The 17,412-nt window shown below is 40.2% G+C and overlaps 1 protein-coding gene across 1 annotated transcript in view; it reads right to left on the reverse strand.

Moving 5' to 3' along the window:
- dhrsx (dehydrogenase/reductase (SDR family) X-linked) overlaps positions 1-17,412 on the reverse strand; it is a 79,821-nt gene that overhangs the window by 27,082 nt on the left and 35,327 nt on the right. The window contains exon 4 of the mRNA XM_084095544.1: positions 10,597-10,662. Coding sequence (XP_083951670.1) covers positions 10,597-10,662 — 66 coding nt within the window. The remainder of the gene's footprint in view (positions 1-10,596; positions 10,663-17,412) is intronic.

The raw sequence follows: 17,412 nt of genomic DNA on the forward strand, positions 1-17,412 counted from the left end.
GTCCAATACAGTCTCAACAGTGAAGCATGGTGGCGGCAGCATCATGCTGTGGGGGTGTTTTTCAGCTGCAGGGACAGGACGACTGGTTGCAATCGAGGGAAAGATGAATGCGGCCAAGTACAAGGATATCCTGGACGAAAACCTTCTCCAGAGTGCTCTGGACCTCAGACTGGGCCGAAGGTTCACCTTCCAACAAGACAATGACCCTAAGCACACAGCTAAAATAACGAAGGAGTGGCTTCACAACAACTCCGTGACTGTTCTTGAATGGCCCAGCCAGAGCCCTGACTTAAACCCAATTGAGCATCTCTGGAGAGACCTGAAAATGGCTGTTTACCATCCAACCTGACAGAACTGGAGAGGATCTGCAAGGAGGAATGGCAGAGGATACCCAAATCCAGGTGTGAAAAACTTGTTGCATCTTTCCCAAAAAGACTCATGGCTGTATTAGATCAAAAGGGTGCTTCTACTAAATACTGAGCAAAGGGTCTGAATACTTAGGACCATGTGATATTTCAGTTTTTCTTTTTTAATAAATGTGCAAAAATGTCAACAATTCTGTGTTTTTCTGTCAATATGGGGTGCTGTGTATACAAAAAAATGAACTTAAATGATTTTAGCAAATGGCTGCAATATAACAAAGAGTGTGAAATTTAAGGGGGTCTGAATACTTTCCGTACCCACTATATATATATATATATATATATATATATAATTTTTTTTTGCATTCTTAATTTATTTGACAATAACTGATTTTAGATTCATATGGCAAGTTTTATCACCAGAGCAAAATGCATGCTGCCTCTCTTTTATCAGATATTTGTGATATAAACTTTCTTTAATGGAACAGTTTTGTCCAAGATAGACCCAGTGGAAGTAAAGGCACTAACCTTTGCCTCAGGGTCAGTAGCCTAATGAATCTCAGGGGTGAGTTTTCTGCAGAAGATGTGTTGAATGGGATTGGAGGGCCATTTCCCAGCATTCAACATGATATTCTGATGGTCAGAGGGGAAACTGGGGGAAAATGCTCAGGTGAAACATACATGGGACCGAAGTTGGTAAAGACTGAATCAAGATGACTGGCCTTTCTTGTTGATCCAGACACTACTTCATGTCTGCTACAGATGGTTTCAGACTTATATCTATTTTTGTCTCCAAGTATGACAATTGTGGCTTGCTGGTAGTTGCATTCAATGTTGCCAAGACAGGGATCCAAGAAATGTGTAGTTAGCATCAGGCTAGGCCATTGCTGAAGAACGTGGTGGAATGCACAGCACAGGAACAATACAACTAAACCCTAGATGAAGACGATTGGATCGTAACCAGAGCCATAGAGCTTCCTGTTCATCATCTTCTAAATGAGTTAGTTGCTTTTATGTGTTGTTGCAGACATACAGTGCAACTCCTCCTCCCCCGCTGCCATTGCGATCCTGCCGATGCAGTGTATATTCTAGAAAAATTAAAGTTGAATCTGGAATAGCAATATTTATCCAGGTCTCTGACACCACAATTACAGCTGACTTATAAAAATAATAATAATAATTATTCATTACATTTATATAGCGCTTTTCTTGGCACTCAAAGCGCTTTACATAGAAGAGGGGGATCTCCTCAACCACCACAAATGTGCAGCATCCACCTGGATTATGCGACGGCAGCCATATTGCGCCCATAGAACGCCCACCAAACACCAGCTTATTGGTGGAGAGGAGACTGGAGTTATGAAGCCAATGAGTATATAGGGATGATTAGGAGGCCATGATGGACACTGGGCAAATTTGGCCAGGATGCCGGTGTTACACCCCTACTCTTTTGAAAGACATCCAGGGATTTTTTGTGTCCAAGCTTCAAATCTGAATTTATTTTTTGACGTACACACACTGCACGAATATACAGAGTTTCCCGCTGTTTGCACATAATAATTATTCTCCTAAATTGATTCTTTATCTGTTTTAAACAGCACAGCAGACTTAATATGTATCCATTTCTGGTCATAATTTGGAGACAATGGACATATGAACCGTTGTGCAGTGCTGCTTATATTTATTACGCAGTAAAAATGCCCCTCTCCGCCATAGACGGTAAAAAAAAAGCAACTGCGCCCAAAACCGGCTGTGGATGTCGTCTGTGGATGAGAATCCGAAAGAACAAGGATTGGTGGGACGTTGTCCTGCTCCACCTCACAGACGCTGAGTGAAAGGAGGAGAATTTTAGAATGACAGGACACTCATTTATTTGACACTTTATTCAACAGGAAGAACATCTCGTTCACGCGTCATACGTCATTACGCTATTTCTACGTCTTTGCACATGCGCAGTCCTTTCAGTTTCGGTTTTCAATCCGATCAAGTGTTTACATGTTCTCTCGATCGGATTAGAAAAGGAATAAACCACCCCTTTCAATCCGATCGAAATTGCATTCGGATCGAGCTCGATCGGATCGATTAAGATGTTTACATGAGGTTTTTTTTTTAGCCCGATTGAGCCGTCAATCCAATTACTAATGGATTATTAACCAAAGAATCCATTAGTAATCGGACTGACGGCATGTAAACGTAGCCAATGCTATAATGTATATTGAAACATCGGAAATGTGTTTAAAAATCATATCACCGTTATTGAAAAAAATTATATTGCGATATATATTGAATTATTGTCCAGCCCTAGGAAAAAGATTCTTAAAATTGCTTTAAAGGTTACAAAGGAAACCATCTAGATCTACTATAAAGAAGTAGGCTGCAGTTCCTAGAATTCATACAAAATCTCCTAAAGTTGATGCCATCATATCCTTGCTCCCAAATTAAACATGTTGTCAGTCAAAAATGTAGTTTGAATGTGCGTTTATGCTATACTAAGTTAAAATTTATTAAAAGCCGAAAAAAGCAAGCTACCCGAACAGCTCCTTTGATGGCAAAGCAAAATTTTCAGTAGACAACACTTCAGTCTTCAGTGACACACGATCCTTCAGAAATCATTCAAATACGCTTATTTGGTTCTCTGAAAACATTTCTTATTATTATCAATGTTGAAAACAGTTTTGCTGCTTAATATTTTTGTTAAAACTGTGATAATTTTTTTTTTTTTCAGGATTCTTTCATAAACAGAAATTTCAGAGGAACAGCATTTATTTCAAATAGAACATCATAAATGTATTGAATAAAACTAATAATTTCTTTTAAAAAAAGAATACGGACCCCAAATTCCTGAACTGTAGTGTATTTTAACATCAAAATGTACTTTTAGTTTTACTACACTTTTATACACTTTTGTACATTTATAATTAATCTCATCAATACCATCAATATGCCCTATACTCAAATATTTAATTTAATATTAAAGTAACACTTTTTGGTCCATGTCCACTTAAAGAGGTCTTAGTTTGGTTCTTGAAAAGAGGACTAAATGTGAATAAATCGCCCTATTTTTTTTCGATTGTGCCTGAACCTGAAGAGAGACAAGAACCAATAATCCTGGTGTTCTCCAAAAATCAAAACCTTTAGAAACTCTATGATGGCAAGTTCTGTCTGTGTATTTACACTCTATGCTTTTCATTCCAGACTTTCTCAAAGCCCTTCGTGAGCTGTCTGTCCTGGCATGATTGATCACTGGCGTGCCTTTAGAAGAGCTGCTGGACAGGAATGCCTGCAGATGTTCTGTTCTGATTAAGAATCCGAGCAGCACTAATGAGCACAAGAGCCCATGCAGAACTCCTGAGTGCTGTTTCCTGATGGCACCTGACCAACAGGTCTGCTAAGAGGCGAGTTAGTCTCGGCATACGACCCACCACGGAATATACCCGTCTCATCCTTATTTGCTATTTCTGTTACCATTTTCAGTTTGGATGTGCCAAAGAGTGTGGTAATGAGGTAATCTTGGCACCAGAGGTACAGTGCCAGCCAGGGCCGTCCAAAAGGGGGGATAAAGGGGAACGTTTTCTGGGGCCCAGCCGCTAGAGGGGGCCCATGCAGTCCAGCTATAATTATGTTCACCCTAAATATAAGCAAAAGTTACCATATTTTATTTTGAACCAAAATAGCACCATTAATTGTTGAAAGTGAGAAAAAAATGCATTTTATTTAATGTTGCTTGAGTAAAATGTAGCCTGTGTCATAATGAAACACCCCTTTCCTGAAAATGGTCTGAGTAAGCTATTTTTTGTTGTACTTAATATCGCGAGCGGGCGCGGGCGCCGTGAGCGCTGAGCGAGCAGCAGGTACGAGTAGTGAGTTGTCGTCGAAAAAGATGGATAAAGCAAAAAAGCTGGCGGGGGCTAAAAATAGAAAAAGAAAGAGGGAAAAGGAGATGGCATGTCAACTGATGAGACAGCAGCTAAATAAGTGGATGAAAGGCAACAGGTAGGATTTAAAGTGTGACGTCCAGGTATGTAGATCCATCTGGCCATCGGGACTACCGGGAGATTCCCAGTGGGCCAACGTGCTTTTTGGGCCGATGCATCCCATACTTTTTTTCTTTTTTTGTCTTAACGGCCCATAAAACTGTACAATCGTTTTGTTTTGTTTTGCTTAATCGGCGGCGCTGGGTTAGTGCCGGTGTAATGCATTGGTAAAAAAAAGTCAGCGTTAGTTTTTTTTCTGAAACACCGGCCCATGAAACAAGTAGATCAGCGGCCCATTGGTTCTTTGGAACTATATGGTTATCCGGACCAGTGACGGGTAGGTTTAGGGGCAGGGTTAGGGGTAGGCCATCGTATGGTCCAGATGACCGTATAGTACCGGTTCTTTTCTTGATGGTCACTGGGCTGGCCCAATCACATCTTTAATGTGAAGTATAGAAATATACTCTTTCAAGTATAGAAATTAGTACAAAACTAATTATGAAAGTTTCCTTTATTTTTCAGTGCATTTGTTTTACAATATATGGCTATTATATCATGGGATTAATATTATAACTATTATCATGTAGTAGTGTAATGTAGACAGACACTGTAACTAAAAGAGGTTTTAATTTTTAATTTGCACACTGAATATGGGTTGGAGTTTTTAATTTTGAACTCTCAAAGTGCACCAGATTGCTGAATTTAACATTAAAAAGCACAAAATTGTCTTACGGGGGGTGCCCCCCAGCCCCCCAACCCCCCAACCCCCCTACCCCCCTAGAGGTACAGAGGTCCACTCACCACAGCTTTACCAAAAATCCTGTAAGAAACACTGGTATTGCTATGGCAATGCAGTTTATATATATATATATATATATATTTATTTATTTATTTGATTCATCACTGTGGAGTATAGTTCAATTGTATTAATAAATGACATTTTTTTACTTATTTCATCTATTAACTCTCACTCGTTCCTACTCACTCATTACATGGCACACTTATTTATTTATTTATTTGTTGTTTTTTTTGTTTTGTTTTGTCACTCAGTGACAGCAAAATTGTTGCTGCATACCCTTCTGACACTGGGTAGTTGCGCCCCTGAGTCTCTCTCAGTTAAATGTATGTGTTAATGTAGGAGAGAGAGAGAGAGAGCACACGCATGATATGAGTAGCCTATAGCAGATTTGGGGAGGGCCCATTCACTGGACCTTTTCAGGGGCCCAGTCATTTCTGTGGGCGGGCCTGGTGCCAGCTGGAGGCCATTGTGATTGGCATACCTCCATTTTCAAGTACCAACAAAGACATAATGACCCCCTTCTCCATTTTCAAATGCTGCCAGTAAATCAGACACGGGCTCCTGAGAGAGGAAGACTGATAGAGAATAACTCCTGGGTAAGTGACAGCTCTGGCTGAGATGCGGGGTTTTGTCAGTCGAGTCGGACTCCAACAGGTCTCTGAAAATGTAGATGGAAGATGCAGATTGGGCAGTACATCTTAGAAGGGATGATAAGATTTATCTCTCTATATCAAGACAGGAAGAGACAGAGCAGATCAATAAAGGATGGAGATAAAGAAGGGAATGGGCTGTTTTTTTCATTGACGTCATAATTGCAGTGTCACACTTCCATTATAATGAAGACGCAGAAGATAAAAATGTTTGACTGTTATATTACAAACATGCAAAACACATGATATAACACAATTATATGCACAAACACTATCAAATGCTCTGTATTTGACACCTCACAGACGTAGGAACCTCCTGTTTGGTGCATATGCGCCGGTGTCGCAATAATAATACATTTTTTTTTAAACGTATGTGAACCTTAGACACACAGTGTGTGTTCTGGCCATATGCTGGGGCGTCTGTCTAATTACATCAGGCGGTAGGGTGCCGTCACACCTACAATGAGCCCTCAAGTAGACATTTTACTAAACATTGACTCCACTGGTGAGGATCCAGAAGGTTCTGTGCAGGTTCTGGCTGTGCAGACATCTGCTCTTCACATCAGCTGTAAGCTGGCTTTCAACAGGTACCACAATAAACTCTCACCATGTCCTACTGACAAATATATACAGGTTTATAGGAAGTTTATTGTAAACAGTTCCATTTGAGAATGTAGCATACCAGCACTGAGAGTCATAAACCTTGATACAATCTTGATACCACAGACCCCTTTTTGTGTAGCAAATAATTACTTTTGGGTTTGAACAGTTTTTGTCATAAGTTTACATAAACTACCATTCAAAAAGTCTGAGGTCAGTAAGATTTTTTTGTTAAAGAAATTAATGCTTTTATTAAGCAAGGATGCATTGAATTGATCAAAACTTAAAAGTAAATACAAGTATAATGTTACAAAGATTACAATTTTTAAATAAATGCTGTTCTTTTAAACATTCTATTTATCGAAGTACTAGATACTAAATTGCTGGTACTAATGGTACTAATTTTCTAGCAAAAAGTATAGAACTGAAGTAATAAGCAAGTGCTTACTGACCCCAAACTTTTCAATTGTGTATATTACAATCAACCTGTACTTTGTTCAGTTGTAAAATATGTTTTATTAGTGCTGATCTGATTAATTAATGTTATCAATACTAAGTCATCAGTTAACTGTCCTAATTCTCAAATATTAAAAAGTATATTGGAATCAGGCGACGAGAATCAAATTAGTGAGTCTAAAAGAAACCTTTGGTGAACAAAAGACTTGAATCACTGGAATTGATAAAAATTCCTCCCACTAGTGGTTCAGATCAGTGACCCACAATCAGAGAAATGTCATCCAAATGGAGAATGTTTGGAGTTGGCAGTTTGGAGTCACAAAAAACACCAGATCAACATCCAAAAATTACTCAGAATAACTAACATCAGAAAGAAACTGGGCAAAACTAGTATCCATGGCAGAGTAGCAAGGTGGAAACACCAAGAAGAACACAAAAGCTTGCCTCATGTTTGCTAAGAAGAACTTGGATGATCCTCAAGAATTCTGGATCAAGTTTTTATAAAGAGCAATAGAACTTTGGGCTTGTTATGTCTGGTGAAGAACACTGCATTTCATAGAAGAAACCTATTCCTTAATTCCGCATTTCTACAATCGGAAAAGCCAAAAGAGAACAAGGACGATCTTTTTTTTTTTTTGTGTGTAATCATGATCTTGCAAACTTTTCAAGACAGACAGTATGTAGATTGAGATGAAGTCCGTCTGTGCAAAGCAGAGGAAGAGACATTTAAACAGACATTCGATGGCCATACAATATGTATGTCACATATCAGCACATCTTGGTCAAACAACTACAGTAAACTCTGAAAGTGCATGTCACTATGGCAGGCTCCATGACCACATCTAACACAGACACTTTCTGAAAACTGTTGAGATGAGCTACAAAGGCCTTGTCAATCAGAAATCTCACCAAAGATCCAGCGCTGCAGCAGCTGCTTGGAGAAAGAGACAAGCGGAGGAGGGGTGGAAAACAGCCTTGAGAACATAACTGTCCGCCCATCCAGAGTGACTGAATCCATAACGTGTTGACAGGGTGTATTGCCGCCTGCCACGGCTCAGCTCTGTACGTCTGCCTTGTGTTGTCAGGGCAAGAGAAAGGAGAGCGGATCAGCGTGGGACGAGTGTGCCTGCCAGCAGCGCTTTGCCCTGAATCAGTCACTCAGCACTATCTGTCTAAGATAGACATTATCTTGGAGCTGCAGAGTAAAGGGTCAGTGTGACCCCGTGATGAGATTGGCCTGTGCCATTTTGGGTGGTTCAGTTCAATTGAGCTTGTGTACCATTCAACTAAAGCTATATAAATGCAATACTTTAAGGACTACACAGTACTTTTCTTTTTTGTCCTGATGCCCCGGTTGGGCAAATACTTGAAATTTTAGCTTGCCCTGCCAACACTTTGACTGGTATACTAGTTCAAAAGTTTGGGGTTGATAAGAAAATAAGTATCTTATGCTCACCAAGGCTACATTTATTCAATCAAAAACACAGTAAAAACAATAATATTGTTTTTTACCTTTTAAAAAGTTAATAATAACTTTTTATTTTCCATTTTTCCATTTTAATATTTTTCCATTTTAATATATTTAAAAAATGAAATTTATTCCTGTGATGGCAAAGCTGCATTTTCAGCATCATTATTCCAGTCTTAAGGGTAACATGATTCTTTAGAAATCATTCTAATGTTGATTTGCTGCTCAAGAAACATTTCTTATTATTATTATCAATGTTGCAAACAGTTGTGCTGCTAAATATTTTTGTGGAAATCGTAATAAAAAATGTTCAGGATTAAACAGTTTAAAAGAACAGCATTTATTTGAAACGGAAATGTTTTGTAACAATGTAAATGTCTTAACTGTAACTTTTGACCAATTTAATGCATCCTTGCTGAATAAAAGTATTAATTTCTTCTTTTTTTTTAAACTACTTTTGAACAGCAGTATGTCATGTTTAGTTATGCAAAACATTAGGCATATTTATAATATTTAACCTACTCTAATTTTTCCACAACCATCACAAGTCATCCTCACAATTTGAACAAAACCTCAAACTGTACCATGGTGAGCAAAATTTGCAACAACAAATGTACAAAATGTATCACAGACCAATGTATAAAAAAACACATGTAAAACACATGTAGTGTCAATGCAACAATGGTCCAATGAGGGTTCAAAAATGGCTCCTTAATATGTTCTTTGATATTGTAATGGTGATTAACTTCTGAATATAATTTATAATAAAATACTTTTGTGTAAGGCAACTGCATGTCATATTCATAATGCATGCTACACAATCAAAACAAGCCAAGAACTGTGTTCCTAAATCAGTTTATTGCCATTCTACACAGTGCCTAACTTCACATTGGCCCACTTAGCAGCATGAAATACAAAACTATTATTCTAAATTTTAATAAATAATGCATAAGCAAGCAATACAACAATACTTGAAGCTAATGCTGCAGGTTTACACATCTCCAGTTACAGAAGTGAAACACACAGGACCTGTTGTCGTTAATAGTGACAAAGATTCAACACTTTTCATGATTCGTTAATTGCGATAACAATAATCGTAATCTTGATTAAGTTTTCAATTAATTGTGCACCTCAAGGTACATTTAATTCACATTTAATTACAGTTATTATCAGCATGTGTCATAATGATGCTTGTGTTGAATTTTAGTGCAATATTTACTGTGATTCAGGAGCAAAAGAAATGATTATATGAAATAGAGACAAACAGTAACATTTTCAAGTGTGACCTCTTTGACCACACCAACTTCTTTTAAACCAGCAACATTCTGGCACAGCATTCATTTTTAATAACCCACCGACAGCAACATTTAGCCTGTCCAATTGAGCAGCAGTAAACAAAGTTCCCATACAGCCTTCTGAGCCCATTATAATTACATGTCTTATCTTTGTCAGCTCAGTCTATCTTTTTTCCTAAATCAGCTCCGGTTTAACTGGATGTGATGTCTAACCCTCATTAGGTGATTGTAGTCGTATAAAGAGTGATCATGTGTCATTATTAGACCAGCTTAGAGAAGCACAGTGACGGATCATGCTGAGCATAAAGCCACACACATAAGCAGACCTCCAGCCAAGCCTTAGCTTGTTTTGAAAGACTCATTTCTTGTTAGCACATCTGACTTCTTCGCAGTATTGCTTTTTTTTGTCTCTGAACCAAAGACCAATTTCAAAACTGGTATTTAAAGTTACGGTTTCAGACAAACTGACCCTGGATGAGGGCAGAAGGACAGCTTTCCTTCAGTGCATTATTTCTCAACTTCAATAGCCCAATGATGAAAACTCGGGAGTGAAAACCGACGGGCCTGTTCTCGCCTAGCAGTTGAAAATCCACGTGGGGGAGGGGTTGATACCGCAGGGAAGCGAGCGTGCCTTCATCCGAACCGCAGCTCTCGATATCCCATCTGCATTACAATGAGGTTATGGTTCTTCAGCGAACACAATCATCAAACATCTCTCTCTTGGTATTCTTCTGCTTGCTTTCACACATTCTTCCAGTAAACACACCAGTCCAAACATGGCAAGAAAAATTATCCCGTTTAGCTGCAAGTTAAGTGGTATCAGGTCGTGGTGGAGTAAATCATCACCTCAAGGAGAACGTAAAGGTCAGGATCACCGATGGAAGAGGGTGTAGACATGATGATGTTCGGGAATACACAGAGCCTTTCTTACACGTCAGACCAGCTAAAAGCCCCAGGCCCTCCAAAAACATTTAATTTAGCAAGAATTTTACCTTTTCCCTGATTCAACTCCTGAATCTTCTTCACTGCTGCCAGACCCTCCTCTTCATTGTTCCCAGCTGAAGAAAAGAAAGAAAAGACAGGAAAAGGTGTTAAATATACAAAGTTATCATTGCATCAATGCCACATGAAGAATTTAAATCAGCAAATTAGTTAAAAAAACGAATATCAAGATCACTTTATATAATGAACAGATTGAATTTAGGCTTTAATTCACATATAGACATTGATCAGTGAACGTAAACAGAAGCTCAACCGAACCTGCTTGGCGCGCGAAAACAAACCTCATTGATTCTTGCTGAAGCTCAAACGTGCTGCGTAACATGAGAATGAACCTCATTGGTTGTCAAGCGAACATGCTTGATCTTCAGTTTATCTTAACTGATGTGTCAATTGATGAATGTTCATATGTGAATAAAAGCCTAAATTCAGTCTGTTCATCATATAAAGCGATCATGTCTCTTCAGAAAATTTGGACTAAACCGCTCAATTCATATGGATTATTTTTACGATCTCTTTATAAACTTTTTGAAGCGTCGAAGGTTCCGTTGTGTAAGCTTGCACTCGATCGGCCCAAAAATCGCCATCCGACCAGCGGGGAAGGTATCTGCGTGTTACTGTCTTTCCTCGTGGCAAAGTATTTTTGATTAAATGCAATACATTTTCTCATATGTATTTTCTCGTTATTTCATCTGACTCCATAAATGAAAAGGTTTTAATGATATCCGTGCATCATTAAAAATGAGCGAATGTTTGACTATTCTTTTTAACTCTTTAATGAAAATAATGTCAAAGTCAGTTAGAATAATCAAATGTAACAATTTATTATGTCAGGTAAATGTATCATGCCAATTTCATAATCAGTTCAGGGATAATCAATACAATAACATTGAATGCACTAGAATAAAGAGAAAAGATGCAAACCTAACATTAAAATACATGATGCTAAGAGTTGTGGTCACTCTTAGCATCATGGGCCAACTTGAGTTACAAAAAGGCCAAGAGCCCTTTGCTGCATTTCATTATATAGACAGAACCTCTTCAAGGAAACATCTGCTAACAATGGGAATTTACATTCAGAGTTGACACCTTTTGGGGGTATGAGACCATTTGTCAAGAGACCACCTTGCTTTGTGTGCCAGTTATCTCTAAACTCTTAAAAACGTATTACCTTTTGTTTTACTTATTTGGAAATGATACATTTGTACCAGTCGCACTGAGACATTTCAAATGATACCAAACATGTATAATACTCAATGATAATTATTCACATTAAAACTATGGATTTTTGGGTGAATTCAGGTGATCTTAGCATGAGAGAGAAGGAGTGGGGAATGAGGAGAAGGAATGTAGATTAGGATGATTCGGAGGTGAGATTTTCACAAGGGTGAGTTCAAATGTTAATTTCCAGCAAGGTCCTTTGTCTACTCGAGGAGTGGTCGTTCCCAAACCAGTTGTTCCAGTCTTACAGTTGTGTGGCGGTCAATGTATGTATTTCCCTTTAAGAAATAAAAAAATGATTAAAAAAATATTTAATTTTTTTTTTTTTAGTTTTTGTGAAGAGAATGTTTTTCTCTAAAAAGTGTTTTAATTATGTATGGTGCAGGTCATCCCTCTCAAAATATCTTTTGCCACGTTGAAATGAAGTGATCTACAAACGTCTGAAAGAATCTGCATGCTCATTGGCTGCACTCTCTGTTGATACACTAGTAGCATAGTGTTGTTTCGTGATGTGAAAAGCATTGGACAATAAAATTAAACAATAGAATTTACTTATTATAGTGTTTTACCAGAAGAAACAATTGGAGGATCATTGCCTGTATGGCAAGAGAAGCAGAAAAAGTCTGAAGACAGAAGACAGAAAGACCAACAAAGACAAAAAAAAACAAAAAAAAAACAAGCGTAAACATTGGTACAGTAGCGCATACACAAAGTGAAAAGATTTATTGATGGAGAAAATCCTGAGAAGTTCTTCTTTTTGTTGGACATGTAAGGGAATTAATTGTGTGGAACAATATGGGCGATATGGACTATATCTCGATATTTTATGGAATTTATTGCAATAACGATATCATTGACGATATAAATATAGTACCGTTCACCATTGTTTTTGGCTTCAAATGATAGCTGCATGCATTCTTGAGAGCCTCAGAAACACAAACATTGATTTAAAGTAAAACGTACCCATCATCAAATAGTCTCCTATAATATACCAATTACATAAAACACTTTTGGGGTAGTAGGGATCACTAATAGTGCGATCACCCCGTCCCTGGCCAAGTGGCTCCTTCTGGGGCCCAATCCGTTATGAGTCCTCTGCTTAGGCATGATGCTTTCGGATCAGGCCATGTATGCACTGATTCCTGCCGCACTGCTCAGGTGTGTACCAATGGGCACAGGGGTTAGCTCCCCCTGTGCCGTCAACCCTCTGCTACAAAACTAGAAAGAAAGCCTTGAAACAATCGGATTACCCAATGCCGACCACTGCACGGACCATGACTACGAATTAGCGAATCCGAACTGACTATCCTTGAAGTGAACATCAGAGGACTACGGTCCAATATTGGGGATCTTGCCAACTGTTGCTCAGTGAAGAAACCCTCCATAGTCATCATAGTTGAGACCTTTCTTGACTCCACCACTCCAGATGGGGCTGACTCCATCCAGATCCCTGGCTGCTCGCTCAACTGTCGCAGAGACCGCACTGGAAAAAACGGTGGTGGTATAGCAGTATACTGTCTAGAAGGAATATCCATCTACCACAATCCAGCTAGAGACCCTGATAGGTGCTATATACCGCCCCCCAAGTGCCTCCTGTGATATCTTGGACTACCTTGACAAGAACACATTCTCAGTGATGGACGAATATAGAACACAGTCTGTAATGCTCATAGGCGACTTTAATGTACACCACCACGAGTGGCTGGGCAGTAATAAAACAGACACTGCTGGACGGCGAGCCTTACAACTCGCCAACTGTCTGGGACTAGATCAGATTGTCAGGGAACCAACTAGAGGAGATAATATTCTAGATCTAGTTCTCTCAGACACACCAGCAACCACTACCACCTTAGCACAAATGGGATCCTCTGACCACAACCCTGTTCTAATACAGTTACAAATCCCAGTCTTCAGAGATAAGCCATACAAGAGAACAGTATGGAGATATGATAAGGCTCACTTCTGGGAAATGAGAGGTTACCTTACTAACATTAACTGGCCCAGTATTCTCAAGGATGAAGATCCTGAAATCATCTGCACAAACTTTACCACCATACTGCGAGATGCCATGGCATTATATATTCCCAATATTCTGTCCTCTGCATGCGTGTGCGTTGGTCATGCATATACAGATAGCTAAACATTGTAACGTGATGAAGAGGCTTCAATGACCACTCAGAGGATGTCAATTTTCTTCTTTACTTGAGTGTAATCATGTTATTTCTCTCAATGTTACATTACTTTGTGAAAAAGCAAAGCTTCTCTGGACCTTACACAACAAACTGGAATCGGAAGAAAGGAGAACGCGATCTCTCTGCAGCGCAGAACTGGAAAATGGCTGTTGAGCTTTGCGTGATTGTAGCTATGCAGCATAACAAATAAAGTTTTTTCCAAGAGAAGTTTAACTAAACCTATGGCAAACAGCGCCATCTAGTGGCGAAAAATGATTCATGTTAGACATGACATAATACTCCCCGTCTGGTATTAAGCATAATGCCATTCTTGAATTCTCAACGAGTGAATACATATTCACAGGGTAACTTAACACATAAGCAAAACAACCTCTGTAATAGGCCTTAAGAATGTCTTAGCAGTACCATTCTTAGTGACTTTCAGTTCCAGTTTTCTGACTCTGCCATCTGTGCCAGAAATAGCTTTGGTGACCAAAGCCATTGGCCATTCATTCCTTTTCACCTGATCATCTTTCATGAGGACCAGGTCTCCTTCTTTGATATTAGGCTTGTTGTCTTGCCATTTCTTGCGAGACTGAAGGGATGCAAGGTATTCTCGCCTCCACCTTTCCCAGAATATGCTGGCGAGATATTGCACTCTTTTCCACTGTTTCCGATATAGGTCGGTATCTTCAAAGGGTCCTGGAGGTCGGTACGGGGTACACACCTTTTGGGTGAGGATCATTGCTGGAGTGAGGAGAAGAGGTGAGTCAGGGTCAGTTGAAATGGATACAAGGGGTCTCGCATTGATAATAGCACACACTTCGGCCATTAGAGTTGACAACATTTCGTGAGTCAGATGCGAGGAGCTGATTTGAGGAAGCATAGAGTCTAAGATCCGTCTGGAAAGTCCGATCATCCTCTCCCATGCTCCTCCCATGTGAGATGAATGAGGTGGGTTAAAGATCCATTTGCAACCTTCTTCACTGAGGTATTTGGTCACACTTGAATCTTTAGTCGAGACCACCAGCATATTCAGCTCTCTGCACGCTCCTTGGAAATTAGTGCCGCAGTCAGATCGTATAATCTTAGCCGGGCCTTGCATGGCGAAGAAGCGGCGAAGCGCGTTAATGAAACTTGATGTGTCCATTGACTCTATCAGTTCGATATGAATGGCTCGCACGGATAAACATGTAAATATTACTGCCCATCTTTTGCTGTAGGCCTGACCTCCACGGGTACGGCGTGCTGATACATTCCAAGGGCCGAACACGTCCAAGCCGACATTAGTAAAGGGTGGTTCTGTGCTGATGCGGTCAGGAGGGAGGTCTGCCATTTTTTGTTCAGCTGTTTTACCTCTCTGTTTGCGGCAAATGACGCACTTGCGGAGGATACTGTTGATGTGTCTTTTTGCTCCAACTATCCAGAATCCTCCAGTGCGGATTTCTCCTTCTGTGAAGATTCGACCTTGATGATTTACTTTCTCATGGTGATGATTTATTAGGAGGGTTGCTATGTGACTATGGCCAGGTATGATGAGAGGGTGTTTCTCACTGCTGAGGAGTGTGGAATGTTCCAGTCTGCCTCCGATTCTTAGAAGTCCATTCTCCAGGACAGGGTTAAGCCTCTTAAGGGAACTCTGCTTGAAAACATCTCTCTCATTTTCCAGACAAGTGAATTCTTCTTTATAAGCTTCTCGTTGTGCACACCTGATGATGACACTTTCAGCTCGAGTCAGTAACTCAGGCATGTACGAACTTTTGCAGTGGTGCCAGCCGCAACACATGTTTTCTTTGTTTCTGAAAGACTGAGCGATGTGTATAAGAGAAGCTACGGCTCTTCTTAAGGATCTCCAAGATGAAAATCTTTCAAAGCGGTGAGAACCAAGATCAGAATCAGGGTTTAAGCATGTGGTGACGTGTGCTCGCACTTCCACGTCTGTATCTGGGTCAATAAGATTGTAAGGAGCTTCTTTCACCGGGGTGGTTGCAGGATGCTGCAGAAATGAAGGACCGGTGAGCCAATTTGTTTCAGTTAGACGGCATGCAGGAACTGGTCTAGTAGCAACATCTGCAGGGTTTTGTGAGGTTGGAATGTAAAGCCACTGTTCTGGGTGACTGAATTTTCTAATTCTTTGAACTCTGTTACTGACGTACACGTAAAAGCGTCGGGTCTCGTTGCAGATATATCCCAATACATCTTTGCTGTCTGTGTAGAACAGTAGGGTGTCTGGTTTGATGTCTAGCTCCTGGATGATTTGTTCAGCTATTTCGACTGCAAGGACAGCCGCACACAGTTCAAGTCTGGGAACCGTATGTCCAGTCTGTGGGGCTAGCTTGGCTTTACCCATAATGAATCCAACTTGACACATCCCATCGTGATCCGTTACCTTCAAATATGCGACAGCGGATATGTTCTGAACGGATGCGTCTGAGAAGACGTGAATCTCTTTTTTTACTGAGTGGGAAATGGACATTAGAGTGTAAGTCCGGGGAATTTTTAGTTGCTCTAAGTCCTGCAACGAGTCTTTCCAAAGGTTCCATTCAGTTTTCTTTTCAGCTGCGAGGGGGGCATCCCAGTCCGACTTCCCATTCGAAAGTTCACGAAGTAGCAGTTTCCCTTGGATGGTGATTGGCGCCACCATGCCGAGAGGGTCAAACAAGCTGTTCACAGTTGCCAGGACTCCTCTGCGTGTGAATGGGTTGTCACTGAGGTTAACGTGGAACGTAAATGTATCCTTCTGAAGGTCCCAACTCAAGCCAAGACTGCGCTGCAAAGGGGGTGAATCAGTGTCTAGATTCAAATGTTTCAAGTCTTTGGCATAGTCGGCTGGAGAGAATGCATGCATCACAGCTGGGCTATTGGATGCTATTTTGTGGAGTCTTAGGTTAGAGATAGCGAGCATATCTTTGGTAGCCTTAAGCAAACTGATAGCTTTGTTGATGGAGGGAAGTGACTTTAGTCCGTCATCAACATAGAAGTCTCTTTCAACAAAACGCCTCGCCTCGCATCTGCACCGAACTCTAATTCACCATACATGGCAGCACGTCTGAGGCCATAAATGGCAACAGCTGGGGAGGGGCTATTGCCGAAGACGTGGACTTTCATGCGGTATTCTACCATGCTTTGGGAGATGTCGTTGTTCTTGAACCACAAAAAGCGGAGAAAGTTTCTATGATCCTCTCTGACGATGAAACTGTGGAACATTTGCTCAATGTCCGCAGTGATGGCTATTGGCTCGTGCCTAAATCGTAGTAGGACTCCTAGCAGACTGTTGTTTAAATCTGGGCCCGTTAACAGCACATCGTTCAAAGACACGCCATGGAACTGGGCGCTGGAGTCGAACACTACACGAATTTGACCAGGCTTGCGTGGATGATACACACCAAAGGAGGGTAAGTACCAGCACTCCTCCCC

Source organism: Abramis brama, assembly GCF_963993115.1.
Source record: "Abramis brama genome assembly, chromosome: 2".
In the NCBI taxonomy this organism is placed as follows: Eukaryota; Metazoa; Chordata; class Actinopteri; order Cypriniformes; family Leuciscidae; genus Abramis; species Abramis brama.